The sequence below is a fragment of the Schistocerca cancellata genome, chromosome 7 (assembly GCF_023864275.1).
Source record: "Schistocerca cancellata isolate TAMUIC-IGC-003103 chromosome 7, iqSchCanc2.1, whole genome shotgun sequence".
Classification (NCBI taxonomy): domain Eukaryota; kingdom Metazoa; phylum Arthropoda; class Insecta; order Orthoptera; family Acrididae; genus Schistocerca; species Schistocerca cancellata.
Window position 1 is genome coordinate 61,609,963 of NC_064632.1, and position 16,749 is coordinate 61,626,711.

General features: G+C 42.0%; 1 protein-coding gene across 1 annotated transcript in view; it reads left to right on the forward strand.

Annotated features, from left to right (window-relative positions):
* The window catches only part of LOC126092643 (medium-chain acyl-CoA ligase ACSF2, mitochondrial-like), a 270,564-nt gene that overhangs the window by 117,947 nt on the left and 135,868 nt on the right, over positions 1 to 16,749 (forward strand). Inside the window, exon 5 of the mRNA XM_049908366.1 lies at positions 13,314 to 13,431. Within this exon, the coding sequence (XP_049764323.1) occupies positions 13,314 to 13,431 (118 nt within the window). The remainder of the gene's footprint in view (positions 1 to 13,313; positions 13,432 to 16,749) is intronic.

The window sequence follows — 16,749 nt, forward strand, 5'->3', positions numbered from 1 at the left end:
CGGCCAACACCGCGGTTCCTGGTGTGTCCGCTGTGCCGTGCGTGTGATCATTGCTTGTACAGCTCTCTCGCAGTGTCCGGAGCAAGTATGGTGGGTCTGACACACCGGTGTCAATGTGTTCTTTTTTCCATTTCTAGGATTGTATCTGGGAGTATTTGCATGGAGCGATCTAAAACGGAACTACCACATAAAACTTACTGTAAAAAGGGTAGCTGCCCTACTGAGACTCACTGCAAGAACCTTCAGGAATTGGAGGCCGCCAACTAAGAGGGTAGCGTACAAATCCCTCGTTCGACCGTTACTTGCTTATGCTTCTCACTTTGAGCCTTTATCAGTTAGGAATGTTAGAGGAAATAGGTAAAGTAAGGAGACAGAGAAGATCCAAAGAAGAAAATCACGTTTCGTTGCAGGTTCGCTGAGTAACCACAAAATCGTCACAGAGATGTTCAGAGCCACCTCCAGTGGCATGTGTTACACGAGAGATGTTGTGGATCACGATGTGGTTCGCTGCTGAAGTTGCGAGAGTATGCGTTCCTAGCAGTCGGCCAGTGCAATGCTACCCCCTACGTACATCTTATGAAAAGACTGTGAAGGTAACATTCGAGCTCACAGTTAGGTTTGCCAATAACTGTTCTTCGCACACAATATCAGTGACTGGAACAGGAAAGGCAGGAGGTGTCACCGGACACAAAGTACCCTCCACCACACATCGTAAACTGACTTGCGGAGTATAGATGTAGACTTTTAACCCTAATCCTCATCCCTTCCTTTTTTTATAAAACTTTGAAGGAGAGCAGCCTGAGAGCAACTCCCTCAGAATCTCACTGAGGGGAGCTATGTGGGGTTTGCACATTCTACCCACGACTGAATGGCAAGTGTGGGGACTGACCTTGTCTTGAGTATACCAACTCGAATTTGGATGGGTATAAATGAAGTTACTGTTGAGATGATATATCAGGGTGCAGTCAAGTGAAAACCTAACAATCGCCACAACGGGATCATGCAGTGGTTCCAATCAAAATCAATCACCACACGCATTAGGACATTTTTCCCACAGGGAGACGAGATGAGATGTTTCGTACAACGTGGTCAGCCGCTGACGGCATCACAGCCACACCCACTCTCGCACTTCCTCGTCTGCTTGAAACCTACATCCACTCATGTGTTTCTTCAGTCGCCAAAGATGTGAAAATCACACGGTGAAGAATCTGGGCTGTATGAGAATGTTGCAGAGTTTCAAAACCAAATCGCTGAAGCGCAGTCTTCGTCCGATTGGCCGTATGGAGGTGAAAAATATTGTTATGATTTCATCCGACAGCATTATGACACACACTGCCAATCGGAGGAAGGCTACGCTTCAACGATTTGTTTCAGAAACTGTGAAATATCCTAATACTTCCCGGACCTTTAACCGAGTTGTTTTTACATCTTTGGCGACCTGCAGAAAGAAATCGGTCGAACGAGAAAGCGCAAGAATAGGTGCGGTTATGGGTCCGTCAGCGGCCGACCGTGGCCTACGAAGCAGCAACTGATCGCATCGTCTCCCAGTCGGATAATTACCCTACTGGCCATTAAAATTGCTCCACCAGGAAAAAAATGCACATGATAAACGGGTATTCATTGGACAAATATATTATACTAGAACTGACATGTGATTACATTTTCACGCAATTTGGGTGCAAAGATCCTGAGAAATCAGCGCCCAGAACAACCACCTCTGGCCGTAATAACGGCCTTGATACGCCTGGGCATTGAGTCCAACAGAGCTTGGATGGCATGTATAGGTACAGCTGCCCATGCAGCTTCAACACGATACCGCAGTTCATCAAGACTAGTGACTGGCGTATTGCGACGAGCCAGTTGCTCGACCACCATTGACCAGACGTTTTCAATTGGTGAGAGATCTGGAGAATGTGGTGGCCAGGGCAGCAGTCGAACATTTTCTGTATCCAGAAAGGCCCGTACAGGTCCTGCAACATGCGGTCGTGCATTATCCTGCGGAAATTGTAGGGTTTCGCAGGGATCGAATGGAGGGTAGAGCCACGGGTCGTAACACATCTGAAACGTAACGTCCAAAGTGCCGTCAATGCGAACAAGAGGTGACCGAGACGTGTAACCAATGGCAGCCCATACCATCACGCCTGGTGATATGCCAGTATGGCGATGACGAATACAAGCTTCCAATGTGCGTTCACCGCGATGTCGCCAAACACTGATGCGACCATCATGATGCTGTAAACAGAACCTGGATTCGTCCGAAAAAATGACGTTTTGCCATTCGTGCATCCAGGTTAGTCGTCGAGAACACCATCGCAGGCGCTCCTGTCTTTGATGCAGCGTCAAGGGTAACCGCAGCCATTGTCTCCGAGCTGATAGTCCATGCTGCTGCAAACGTCGTCGAACTGTTCGTGCAGATGGTTGTTGTCTGGCAAACGTCCCCATCTGTTGACTCAGGGATCGAGACGTGGATGCACGATCCGTTACAGCCATGCTGATAAGATGCCTGTCATCTCGACTGCTAGTGATACGAGGCCGTTGGGATCCAGCACGGCGTTCCGTATTACCCTCCTGAACCCACCGATTCCATATTCTGCTAACGGTCATTGGATCTCGACCAACGCGAGCAGCAATGTCGCGATACGATAAATCGCAATCGCGATAAACTACAATCTGACCTTTATCAAATTCGGAATCGTGATGGTACACATTTCTCCTCCTTACACGAGACATCACAACAACGTTTCACCAGGCAACGCCGGTCAACTGCTGTTTGTGTATGAGAAATCGGTTGGAAACTTTCCTCATGTCCGCACGTTGTAGGTGTCACCACCTGCGCCAACCTTGTGTGAATGCTATGAAAAGCTAATTATTTGCATATCACAGCATCTTCTACCTGTCGGTTAAATTTCGCGTCCGTAGCACGTCATGTTCGTGGTGTAGCAATTATAATGGTTTGTAGTGTATCTTAACGTGGGCAGTGGGTACTTTTGAATGGATCCATGCAGTGGTCCTAAGGACGTTCGTTTTTCATTTGACTGCCCCATGTACTACAAGTCCATAGCAAAATATATACAGGGATGAATGAATGTATGTGCTGGAATGCGACTCTATCGCAGATCGCTATCGCAGTCAGTACATTTGGGTACACGGTTTGTATAGTGCACTAGTTGCGGAGACAAAGTCCCAGGTTCATCTTCTGCACCAGCATCGCATTTTGAACTAGTCACAAATGTGCAGATTGCTTATGGGACTTAAAACATGTTCATGCGAACTTATTCCTGTTTAACTATTCCAGAAAAATTAAGTTAATAGATGAAAAGAAAAAAGAACTAACTTGTGACAAGTAAGGTTTTTGTACGAGTAAGTTGAGCCATGTTTATGTATCAAAATAGCGTACTTAAAAAATTCTGCCGGTGTATTTATAATGCAAAGAACAAATAACAAAAAATTGCTGCAGAAATAAACGAAACTGTGTTGTGATTATGGGTGAAAATTTTAAATAAAAAACTTTTTAATATAACACGTTTTAAAACTTACTGAAAAGTATAAAATAATTTCCCCTAGCCCTAAACACATTCCTAATCCCATACAGGTAGTTCTGAAAAATTCTGCTTGTGAATTTTTTAATAGCTATGGCAATACGTGTAAAATTTGAAACGAAAAATTTGGGGCGCTGCAAGAGTTAATGGCAAAGGGAGTACAGAGTATCTGTCGTTTAGAAAAATCACACTACAGTACCCATCATTTGCAGTCCAGTAAAACTGTTAGTAACTTGAGTGAATTATTCATGCATCAATAATGTGTTCATGCGGCTCACGTTTTTCGCTTTAAATTTACAAGTGTTGTCATAGATATAAAAAAATCCACGAGCACAAATTTCCAGGACTCTCTCTATGGGGTTAGGAATCTGTATGGGGCTAGGAAAAATTACTTTATACTTTTTAGTCCGTTTTAAAAACGCGTTACATTAAAAAGTTTTTTATTTAAATAATTATTTTCTGTTTTTTAGTCTTCTGTGTGTGAAATTTTTCAAAATCGATTTCAGACGTTTTCATGAGAATACAACAGAGATATACGGTAAATTTCAGGTATATTTCAGTTTCTCTTCACTTGAATCAACCGATACATTGTTTCTTCTCGTGAAAGACCGTGAAGGTAAAAATGAGGAGATTCGAGTTCACACTAAGGCTTACGAGCAATCGTTCTTATAGCGGAACATTCACGACTGAAACAGGATGAGGGAGAAATAGCAATGGCACACAAGGTACAGTCCGTCACACACTAGACAAGAAAATGAGTTAATATTGCATTGCCGTTCAGTCTGAGCTCTGCTGAAAGTTTCAAATCTCTAACTCATTAGGAAATTTGTTTGAAATCAATTGGAAAATTTTTACTGAAACAGACAGGCACAATAACAAAGTACCCTCCACCACACACCAGGCTCTAAAGCCAGTTAATATTGCATTCTCATCAATTTCTCATTTATGTTGGAAGTTTCAAGTCTCTAGCTTATCAAAAAGTTAGTTTAAAATCAATAGCAAAATTTGTACCGGACAGAAAATGTTCAATTGTGTGTCAATTCCTAAGGGACCAAACTGCTTAGGTTATCGATCCCTAGACTTACACACTACTTAAACTAACTTATGCTAACAACAACACACACCCATGCCCGAGCGAGGACTCGAACCTCCGACGGGGGGCCGCGTAGTCCGTGACATAACGCCTCAAACAGCGCGGCCACTCCGCGCGGCTGTACTGGACAGACAAGAAAGCAAACGAGTTCAAAAGTAAGGAAGATTATACCAGAATGAGATTTTCACTCTGCAGCGGAGTGTGCGCTGATATGAAACTTCCTGGCAGATTAAAACTGTGTGCCAGACCGAGGCTCGAACTCAGGACCTTCGCCTTTCCTGGGCAAGTGCTCTACCAACTGAGCTACCCAAGCACGACTCACGCCCCGTCCTCACAGCCTTACTTCTGCCAGTACCTCGTCTCCTACCTTCCAAACCTTACAGAAGCTCTCCTGCGAACCTTACAGGACTAGCACTCCTGTAAGAAATGATATTGCGGAGACATGGCTTAGCCACAGCCTGGATAGAGCACTTGCCCTCGAAAGGCAAAGGTCCCGAGTTTGACTCTCGGTCTGGCACACAGTTTTAATCTGCCAGGAAGTTTCACAGGAAGGTTATACTTTAACCCCCCTTGATCAAAAGAAGCATCTCGGCATTTGCCTGTAGCTGTTTAGGGAAAGACCGGAAAATCGAAATCCGCGTGGCCGGACGGGGTTCAGAGTCCTCTGTGTTACCCTTGTTCCATCTCACCCTGTTTAAAAGTGAAGTACATTTTGGTAAAGCATTATCTTCTACTACTCGCAAGCATCTTATTGTGTAGTACTACTGTGTGCAGTAATTTTCTCAGAATTTTTTAATTAAATAATAAATCTCGTGCGTTTGCCAGCTTGATTCAAGCCTTTCTATTTGACAACTCTTGTCTTGTTGTCAATTTTACAGTTTTTGCCCTGCACCAGATTCTAAGTTATTTTGAAGTTGCATGATAATTGTACAAGATAATTTCAAGGTTTTACAGGATATTTAACAACGAAAAATAAGTCGATTTCAATGAGAAGGCATAAATAAGTAGCTTGCTACTTACAGTTACGAACTGTGCTACTCGCAAAATGAGAAATCATTTTCAGTCTTCAACAATTCCACGTGGGAACAAATTTTGCTAACTTCTTCGTTTCGTAAGCATTTTCACTGCCACCCGTAACTGGTGGCATTTGTATGTCTGCCTTTCCTTCTTCCGCATACGGAATTTCCTTTTCGTGAGTATTCAGGCACAAAGAAACTATTCGCTAAAACCTTTTTCCGCGGCCGGCTATCACATTAGAACATGGTGTAGAACAGATCTGAAGATGGCCATTACTGACTGAAACCGGTCATCGTCGAAGGACTTTATATTGTGATCAAAGACTGGAATAAAAAAAAAAAACATTTTAATGTGCTTTTGTAATGTTGTTGTTGTGGTCTTCAGTCCTGAGACTGGTTTGATGCAGCTCTCCATGCTACTCTATCCTGTGCAAGCTTCTTCATCTCCCAGTATCTACTGCAACCTACATCCTTCTGAATCTGCTTAGTGTATTCATCTCTTGGTCTTCCTCTACGATTTTTACCCTCCACACTGCCCTCCAATGCTAAATTTGTGATCCCTTGATGCCTCAAAACATGTCCTACCAACCGATCCCTTCTTCTAGTCAAGTTGTGCCACAAACTTCTCTTCTCCCCAATCCTATTCAATACCTCCTCATTAGTTACGTGATCTACCCACCTTATCTTCAGCATTCTTCTGTAGCACCACATTTCGAAAGCTTCTATTCTCTTCTTGTCCAAACTAGTTATCGTCCATGTTTCACTTCCATACATGGCTACACTCCATACGAATACTTTCAGAAACGAATTCCTGACACTTAAATCTATACTCGATGTTAACAAATTCCTCTTCTTGAGAAACGCTTTCCTTGCCATTGCCAGTCTACATTTTATATCCTCTCTACTTCGACCATCATCGGTTATTTTACTCCCTAAATAGCAGAACTCCTTTACTACTTTAAGTGTCTCATTTCCTAATCTAATTCCCTCAGCATCACCCGACTTAATTCGACTACATTCCATTATCCTCGTTTTGCTTTTGTTGGTGTTCATCTTATATCCTCCTTTCAAGACACTGTCCATTCCGTTCAACTGCTCTCCCAAGTCCTTTGCTGTCTCTGACAGAATTACAATGTCATCGGCGAACCTCAAAGTTTTTACTTCTTCTCCATGAATTTTAATACCTACTCCGAATTTTTCTTTTGTTTCCTTTACTGCTTGCTCAATATACAGATTGAATAACATCGGGGAGAGGCTACAACCCTGTCTTACTCCTTTCCCAACCACTGCTTCCCTTTCATGCCCCTCGACTCTTATAACTGCCATCTGGTTTCTGTACAAACTGTAAATAGCCTTTCGCTCCCAACTCCCCTGAAATACGTAAAATTTTTCTTTGAGTCCAAAAATTAAATCAACTTTAGTAAGAAATAGTTCTGTTCTAAGACTTGCTTCTTATTCAAAAGCCTAACACTCTTTTCATGAACGGCTTTGAAATCAAGAACAAAATCGGTTGTAGACGCAGTTAATTTAGAATTAATTATCAGTTTACCTATACAATCCGTTCAGTCATTAGGGCGTATGAATTACGAGACTGACGGAAAAAATCGTAACATCAACAAGGGGTTGGGCAACAAAAGCTAAAGTTGATAGGCGTGTGCCTACATCTGAAAAATGATATCTTGTCCTATTTCGTATCAGGTAAGAGTGGCGCTCGTAGCGCCGCTATGAGAATGCAAATCGGGTTTGCTTTAAATGAAAGATTAGCGGTCATGGGCGTTTATTACCTTTCAGATTGGACGTGGTGAGTTGACGTTAGTCTAGAACGCCTTTAAGGCGACAAAGACACCATTATCGGCACCTCACTGAGTTTGAATGAGGTCGTTAATAGGGATACGAGAAGCAGGATGTTTCTTGTGTGATATTGCAGGAAGATTTGGCAAGAATTAAGCCACTGTACATAACTGCCCGCAGTAGTGGTCACGAGAGTGTACGGTTGCAAGAAGACTGGGCTTTGGACGGCCACGTGGCACTACCGAGAGGGAAGACTTTTTATTTTTTTTAAATTTTTTTATCTGGTGCGACGAATTTTTTACGTGCGTGCGTGCGATGCACCAATTGCGACAGATTAAACGTTGCTGCTGCAATGCAATTTCTTTTATAATTTTTGTTCACCTACCTCTTTACAGCGGTAGTAGATCTTCGCACGCAAACTCCTGACTGCAGCTACTAACGAGATCACAGAAAAGCAGTGTTCAGGGAGTTGTAACCTCATAGCTACACGCCGGAGGCTGCTATAAGTAAAATTTGCTGACAATTGTCTATGTACTTTAAAGAAATGATTCGGAAAGGGGATGTCACTCGTACTTTAAACATCAAGTTCAAATTTAAACCTTCAATAGATCTTTATTGCCGTTAAGCAAGATCATCAGCCCACATTTACGAAAATTACTAAAGTTTCTGCTCACAGTTATCACCATACCTAAAACAGCCAGAACTTTTATCTTCACAAATTCCGAAACCAATTACTTGTAACACGGTCAATGATCGGCTAATTACTTCTGCACACGATATTCAGTGGTTGTCTTTAGTAAAAGTTTATGCTCGCCATAAATACTCAGTAAGAATATACTCAGTACCGCCACGCTATATAATTCAAAGTTCACTCGCGATTTTCGTCGGAACGATTTATCACAACACTCTAAAGTTTTCATAAACAGTTTCTGGTACTACCAGATACCATTAACACTGGTCCATAACGTGGAAGTCATCCCAAGACTTCATCTTACACATAATGCGAAAAGTCACATCCAGCATAACCGCCTCCAATCAAAGCTAGCTCGCGACTCTCCTCTCACTCCCCCACACTCAAAACTATATCTCCTCGCTAGGCGGCCAACTGTCTCGCTTCTCATTGGCTGTCAGCACTTACGACCAATGAGAACTCACTTCTAGGGCGCGGCTCGCGCCAAAATCTAGCAAGCACCAACCACTTCTCTAGGCTCATTGATGTCATCAAATTAAGTAACACTAAACACTCTAAGTAAATAAACAAAACAAAATTAACTATAAGTTTTACTCTACATCTGGATATTTATTATGTAGTCGCGAATGTTCTGGCTGTCTTATACATAAGCATACATACTTGGACATCCGACATTCACTAGTAGGGGAATCACTAGTGGATTCGTTCCCACGTTACAGAGTTGGAACACTTGCCAGTTCCTGTAGAGAATTACATGAATGATTTTTAATAATGCCGAACGTCCCACATACTCTCACGCACGCACTCTCATTCACACGCACCCTAACACACAATACACATATTTACTTAGAATTCTTGAAATTATTATAATAGAAAAGTTACAGAGGTTTTCTGAAACTAAAAACTTTCCAAATCTATATATGAACACTGAAAGTGTTATCAGATCATCGTACATAGTCACTGAAGGTGAACTATTACATCACTGTATTTATTTAAATTCTTGACTGTCGGAAAATTACGTTCTTTTTTATGGAATTTTACTAACTTCCAAAATACAACTGTTTTTGATCTCAGACTTCGACATATTGTTTGTTTTCACAACAGAAGGTTGTACATCAAATATGACGTTCCTCAGGTTATTCCTTTATTAGTCATTAATATTTTTTGTTTCGTATAATGTAAGTGGCCTGCCAGCGCTACTCCACTGCTTTGGCCGGTATTACACTATCAAATTTCTTTGTCAAATATCTTTGTCCAAAACCTTTGTCAAAGATATTTGATGGTGTAATAGGAACTTTGTCAAATGTCGTCCAATATTTGATCAAATCTAGGGCCTCGCTGTAGATTTGATCAAAGAGATCGCTTGTCTTCTGTTCACTGCAATGTGACATGTTACCACATGGAGCGCTAGCATCGCTGCAGCGTTCTGTCGTCTGTAGTGTTTTTATAAACATTGCCGGTAAATACAATTGGTGTGTGCCGACAACTACAAAATTAATAGAGATGTATGATGCTGATGAGGCGCTTTACAACGTGAGGCACCCTGAATACAAAAATAAAATAAGAAGATTGGAGACGAGACCTGACCTGACCTGACCTGACCTAACCTAACCTAACCTAACCTAACCTAACCTAACCCTCTCCCGTAGCAAGGAATCGGAGTGTTACAGTGAGCCTGTCTTCTGAAGATAGAGCAGTTCTTAAGTGAATATTGTGCTTTGTGATATGAGGATACACTTCACTGATCACATACAGGAATGTATGCTCATCCATTCTTAAGTAATTGATGTACCACTTGACGTCTTCCACTGTAAGCTCACGTAAGAAGTTTTGTTAAATGCTTCTATCGTGTCGTCGTAAAACCCACGGCTTCACCCAGCTTAGATAAGTTTCTCGTTCCCTAGATCCGTGCTGAGGAGATCCTCGTGGATGTGGAACATGTCAATTTTTTTAAGCTGAAATAACAATACTAATAGTATGAATAAATACAATAAATCATTTGTTTCTATTAAAAATTTCGTTAGTGGAGTAGGAGTTGGCCACTAGTAAGTCTTTCAGGCTCCTTTTAAACTGATCTTTATTTGTAACTAAATTTTTTATGTTTGCTGGCAAATTATTGAAGATGAGTGTTCCTGAGTAGTGGACCTCTTCCTGAACTAAAGTAAGTGCTTTTAAGTCCTTGTGTAGATCATTTTTGTTCCTGGTATTGTATATATGAACTGAATTGTTTGTTGGAGAAAGAGATATATTATTTACGACAAATTTCATTAAGGAGTAAATATACTGAGAGGCAGTAGTTAATATACCCAGTTCTATGAAGAGGTTTCTACAGGACGTCCGTGAATCTACTCCACAAATAATACGTATTACACGCTTTTGGACTCTGAAAACTTTTGTTTGGCTTGAAGATTTACCGTAAAATATTATACCATATGATATTATGGAATGAAAGTATGCAAGCTTTTTCATTTTTATGTTGCCTATGTCTGCTAACACTCGAATTGAAAACAGATTTGTTAAGGCGTTTCTGCAGTTCTGGGATGTGCTCCTCCCAACTGAATTTATTATCAAGTTGTAATCTCAGGACTTTTAAGACTGTCAACCTCGTATGTACGGTTCCATTTTTTCCCCCACTTCTTTTCCACATGTGCACACAATGCAATTGGGGTACGTACAACTGCTGCGGTTAATAACAAGTTGTTGTCAGCCATCTTGAACTTTGACGAAAAATTTGATGACAGTGTAATACCCCTTCTAGCGCTACGTCAAAGATCTTTGTCAAATATATTTGACAGAATATTTGATCACATCTTTGATCAAATCTTTGACAAAGAAATTTGATAGTGTAATACCGGCCTTTGACATGCGCAGCTGCAACAGACGGTCGTGACGTCAGTCTGCAGGACACAACTCGCCCGTTACTGACCGTATAATACTCTACCGGCTTACATTGCAGCCCACATACGCTCTGAAGTAAAACTTTTAATAGACAAATGGGCGATCGCGCACTAGTTGCGACGCCACACTAGGGGACAAAACTGCTGACGTCATCGGTCCCTAGGCTTACAAACTACTTAATCTAACTTAAACTAACTTACGATAAGGACAACACACACACCCATGCCCAAGGGAAGACTCGAAGCTCCGACGGGGGCAGCGTGATCCGTGGCAAGGCGTCCAAGACCGCACGGAGAGGGAAGACCATTGGCTTCAGCGTACGGCTCTGGCATATCGTACTGAATCTGCAGCAGCAGTTTGAGGAGCAGTTGGCACTGCAGTGACACAACAAACTGTTACAAATCGGTTACTTCAAGGACAGCCCTGAGCCAGACACCCTCTGGCATGCATTCCATTGCCCCCAAACCACCGTTATTTGCGACTCCATTGGTGTCAAAGGAGAGCTCACTGCAGTGATCCGGTGCGAGTGGTGGTTGTGTGCCGGTTAGGAGGAGGTCAGTTGAGGGCCTGCAGTAGACCTGTCTATGTGCTGGACACACTACACGCACACCTGGAGCTGTGGCCTGCGGTGTCATTTTGTTTGACAGCAGGAGCACTCTCATTGTTATACCACGCAGCCTGAATCCAAACTTGTACACGAGTCCGGTAATTCGACCTGTTATGCTACCATCTATGAACAGCAGTCCAGTGGGTGTTTCCAACGTTGCATGCCTGCATTCAACGTTCTGGTGGTTGTATCGGTTATTAATGTACTAGAATTTCACATTTGCAGTGGTTTAACTGGCTCTTACGTCAACCTATGATTCTGCAATGTAAATTGGTTAAATATGTTACTCGGACAAGTGTATTCCTGAAATTTTCTCTCTACAGGATTTTTTTTTTTTTTTTTTCCGGTTTTTGGCGTCAGTGTAATTTTGCAACGTGGTGGGTGTAAATAAGTATTCTGAATAAAATAAGGAAAGAATTATAGCAATTAACTTAGTTACTTTCCTCCATATAGAGTTTTGTTGAGTTCAAAATGTGCTTTTATACAGTTGTCGGTAGGCACTTTAAGGGGCTCCGGAAAGGCTCAAAATCATGAAAAGTTCAATTTTTACTTTTTTGCGTTTTCTGAATCTGCAGACTATTACCTTTTAATAGATATATAATTTATTCAATTCCGAAGACTACAACTATTTTTAAATTTTTTTTGAAATGTGTTCTACATGGGCGTGACCCACTGTGGCGCTGTTAAACTGCTGTCAAATGGTGTTATTATTAACGTCCGTGTTCATCAGGTACATTTTAGTGATGTGAGATAAAGTATGTGTTGTGGCTAACCTATTTTCAGAGACTTAGCAGCACCTGAACTGTTGAAAAAGTGTATTCACGGAAAAACTCAAAACCCCAATGAAAGTGTAAATAGTGTTATATGGTCGAGAATCCCCAAGACTGTATTTATTGGAATAGAAACACTTCACTTTGGTGTGTATGATGCTGTTGCGACTTTCAATAATGGCAACATTGTAAGGTGCAAGGTATTTAGAAATATGCCAATGAAGATAGGTTCTAACATGGTACGAGCGATGCTTGCTTTAGACAAGGAACGCCTTCGGGCTGCAGACAGGGCTGTAAAGAGTCTAGAAATACAAGCAAGAGTAAACAGGAGGAGGAACAAGAGGAAGCTGGAGGAGGAGTTTGCAGAAGATGAAGATAATCCATCCTATGGACCTGGAATGCACTAAAAAGTTAATCCAATCTTTGTCGCTCGATTCCCAAAACTTTTATTTTCTCATACTGATTACATGTTTTCTAAGGATCTTCCAAACATATTTGTTTCAAACTTTCAGTAAATGTTACACAGTACCTTCTGCATAATTTAACACAGCCTTTTTTTTAAAAAAAACTGTATATTTCTGAATATATAAATAAAAAATTGCAAAAAAATGTTGTGAATTTTCATTACAATTGAAAAAAATCATCTTTAATAACTGAACTAAAATTTTGTAAAATCCCTGTGTTAAGTTGTAGCCCATATTCCAATAAATAATCTGTAAAAAGGTCAACTTCCTACCTCAAATACTTTGTGAGGAAAGGTGTAATTTATAAGCGTTATTTTAACATTGCAAGTATAGGGCTTTCCGGAACCCCTTAATACTGAAACAGGTGCTACCAACCTGGTGAGAGCATAAAACGAGGATATTATTAGTGTCTGCTTCATTAAGTATGATTTTGTAACGTTTCAGAGGAGCCTTCCAACTGAGAGAGCTGATGGACTCCGCGACGAGGGGCTCCCTGGGTGTGATCACCAACCAGCAGCTCTCCATACAGCCAGACGACGGCTGCAACATCCTCTTCACCTCCGTAAGTAAGCTGATATCACTCGGCACGTGGAACACGCACAGTGTGGCATAACACCGCTTGCGGAAGCTGAGTTCAGTAATGTTTCCCAGATGGCCATTTACTCTTAGGGCAGCTAAGTTGTTATCTATACGTGGTTGACATACTCGTATCAAGCGATAGCTTTCGCAGTCGTGTCGTCAAAGGACGTTTTGTAGATCTCCACGCTGAAGTCCTAAATTTTACCATCGCGTCAAGAGCAAAATCGCAGGAGCTGGACGAAAACAAGGAATCACCGCGTGAAATGCATGCTTGGTCATAAATGCAGATGCTACCTAAGCCTGCAGGTTGCGCTGTTGTATTTCACCACAAACGGCACCTGTGTGATGTCCTCAGTATGTTTTGTCAGTCGTGCTCATATCAGTGTGTTGTGTAGCTGTGACTAGAGATGGGCAAAACTGTTCTTTTCAGAGATTGGATCAGAACCGTTCACTCCCTGAAATGAATTAGCTCATTTTCATGACTCACCACTCATTTACAATAGAAAATAAATGGAAGGCACATTGCCCTTTAAACTTGGTTTATTCCAGTACTATACCTGTATGTTGATCTTATTTGATCCTATTTTGAAGTAACACAGATAACGAGTAAGAATTTTGTATTGTTTATTGAAATTTCCACGATATGACAAAGTTTTCGATTATTGATTTATTTTGCACTATCGTGGTTTTTTGGGTGATTGGAAAATGTTGTAACTTGAGATTTACATTAACAATATATTTGGCTATAATGTATTAAAATTTCATTAACCTCATACAAATACATCGCAAGCCATATATTTTTAAAGTGAACGTTTCCTTCCGAAGACGCCTAAAATCGCAAAATCCGTACCAGAATAAGAAAAAAAAAATATAAATTTGACTGTAAAACGAAAGTGCTGCATATAGCCTTATGCAGAATAAAACAAGGAAAATATTGGTGTATCACATTTTGCGATACGTTTATCGGTTCGCTCGTAATTAAAGCGTAAATTCGATTGTCCATAATAAAAATCCTATAGTAAGAGGAGTCATCAGGAACCTAATCTAATCAGTTTAAACAAATAAAAATAAAATAAAAACAATTGATGTATACATAACATAATAATGTAATATACATAGCGGTATTACTATGAAGAACAATATCCAGTGGGGACGAACTCCGATGCAGAGGCGCTGAGTCGAGCAGGTCGAGCCGCGAGTTGTATTACTGCGTGAGCTGAGACCGCAGAGACCAGAGTGACACCTGAGTCGCTTTGCTCGACGCTCTGGCTAGAGTCGAGAACGGTGGGGTGAGCGTTGAGCGGGCGAGTTCCGAGGGTGGGGGGAGCGGTGAACTCACCCGCTCCGTTCCCTTGCGAGCAGGTTTTTGCAAGTAGTTCCTATGTTATCCGCTAGGTGGCTCTCTGTCCTGTTGCTCTCATCAACTGCCCAGAGGGCAGGACGTGCGACTGAAACGATCGCCGACAGAGTGCGATGCGAAGTTAAGCTGCGCCAGACACTGCACACGGCAGACGACGCACAGAGATGGCACGGCATATGTGAAACACAAAATCCAATGGGGCACTGCACAATGCAGGCAGCCAAGGTAGAAGCAGGGCAGAGGCCGGCGCTGGCTGTGTTGTGTGGTGTGCACTGTGCTCTGACCAGCAGAGGCGCTGCTGATATGCTCCGTCTCTCTCTCTCTCTCTCTCTCTCTCTCTCTCTCTCTCTCTCTCTGCCGTGGGAAACGTTTGGAGCTACCGTTCTCAACTCTATGAATTAGTTCAAGAGCGGATCCCCCATCTCTAGCTGTGACTGCATTGTGTTGGAGCTAAATGACTTCGAACATGGGCAAATTGTTGGTGCTCTTACGGTGGGAGCTACCGTATTACAAGGTTGTGTTTGGTGTTTCAAGAGGTACCATGTCTAAGACTTATACCGCGTACAGGGAAAGCAGAAAAAACGTCAGCCGCTAAATCACGGCGTGGACGAAAGTGTGTGTTGAGTGTTCGTGAAGGAATGTCATTGCAGAGGATTGTGGCGAAAAGTAAGACGACGGCAGTTGCGAAAGTCACTCCAGAACTGATTGTTGCACTCGAGAACCCTGTCAGCACCAAAACGACACCAAGGGAGCTCCATAAGCAGAGAATGCAGGGCGAGCTGTAATTCCAAATCCACTCGTCAGTGATGCAAATGTCCGTAACAGGAAAACGTGGTGCAGAAGCCATAAAATCTAGACTATGGAGCAGTGGAAGAAAGTAATTTGGTCAGATGAGTCTTGTCATACGCTGACATGGGTGGGAGAGGGAAAAAAATGGGTTACTGGTGAGTCTGCGCCCCCCGAGCGGTACAGAGCAGAACGCAGAAGGACAATTCACAGTGAAGGCATTTGATTGTTTTCTTCTATCTGAGCCAACACCGGTACAGGCATTTACTAGAAATGCAGGTGGTGAGGCTCGGTAGGGGACTCGTTGTGGAGACTCTTGGACAAAAAGGGTTTGAAATAGTTGTTTATTCCAGACAGGACTAACTAATACACTGGAGGCTAGTTCTAGGGTTAGAAAAAGCATAATAACCCTATTATAACAGAAGACACTGCATAAGTCCCAGGAGTAGACGCTAACCACAGTAGCAAACTCTAGCAGCATCTTAAGGCAACAATTTAGTTGCAAAACAAAACATACTGACAAGGGGAGGCCGGCAATTGTGAAATTCAGATTCGATTCATACTGCGCATAATAAAAGCTCATGGCCAGAGGTGTAATGTGGCAAAGCACCAAGATGCACTTCTCAGCCGTTGTCGAGAAAATCGACAGTTAAAAGAAACCGTTGCGGTGAAATACTCTCTACGATTAAAAGTTTTCTACAGCGTCGTGGCGCAGCGGTAAGCGCTCGGGTTCGTAATCCGAAGGTCGCCGGATCGAATCTCGCGCCATGCAACATTTTTTTTATTATTAGTTTTTTGTAATTCAAATATATATATATATATAAAAGAAACCGTTGCAGTGAAATACTCTCTACGATTAAAAGTTTTCTACAGCGTCGTGGCGCAGCGGAAAGCGCTCGGGTTCGTAATCCGAAGGTCGCCGGATCGAATCTCGCGCCATGCAACATTTTTTTTATTATTAGTTTTTTGTAATTCAAATATATATATATATATAAAAGAAACCGTTGCGGTGAAATACTCTCTACGATTAAAAGTTTTCTACAGCGTCGTGGCGCAGCGGTAAGCGCTCGGGTTCGTAATCCGAAGGTCGCCGGATCGAATCTCGCGCCATGCAACATTTTTTTTATTATTAGTTTTTTGTAATTCAAATATATA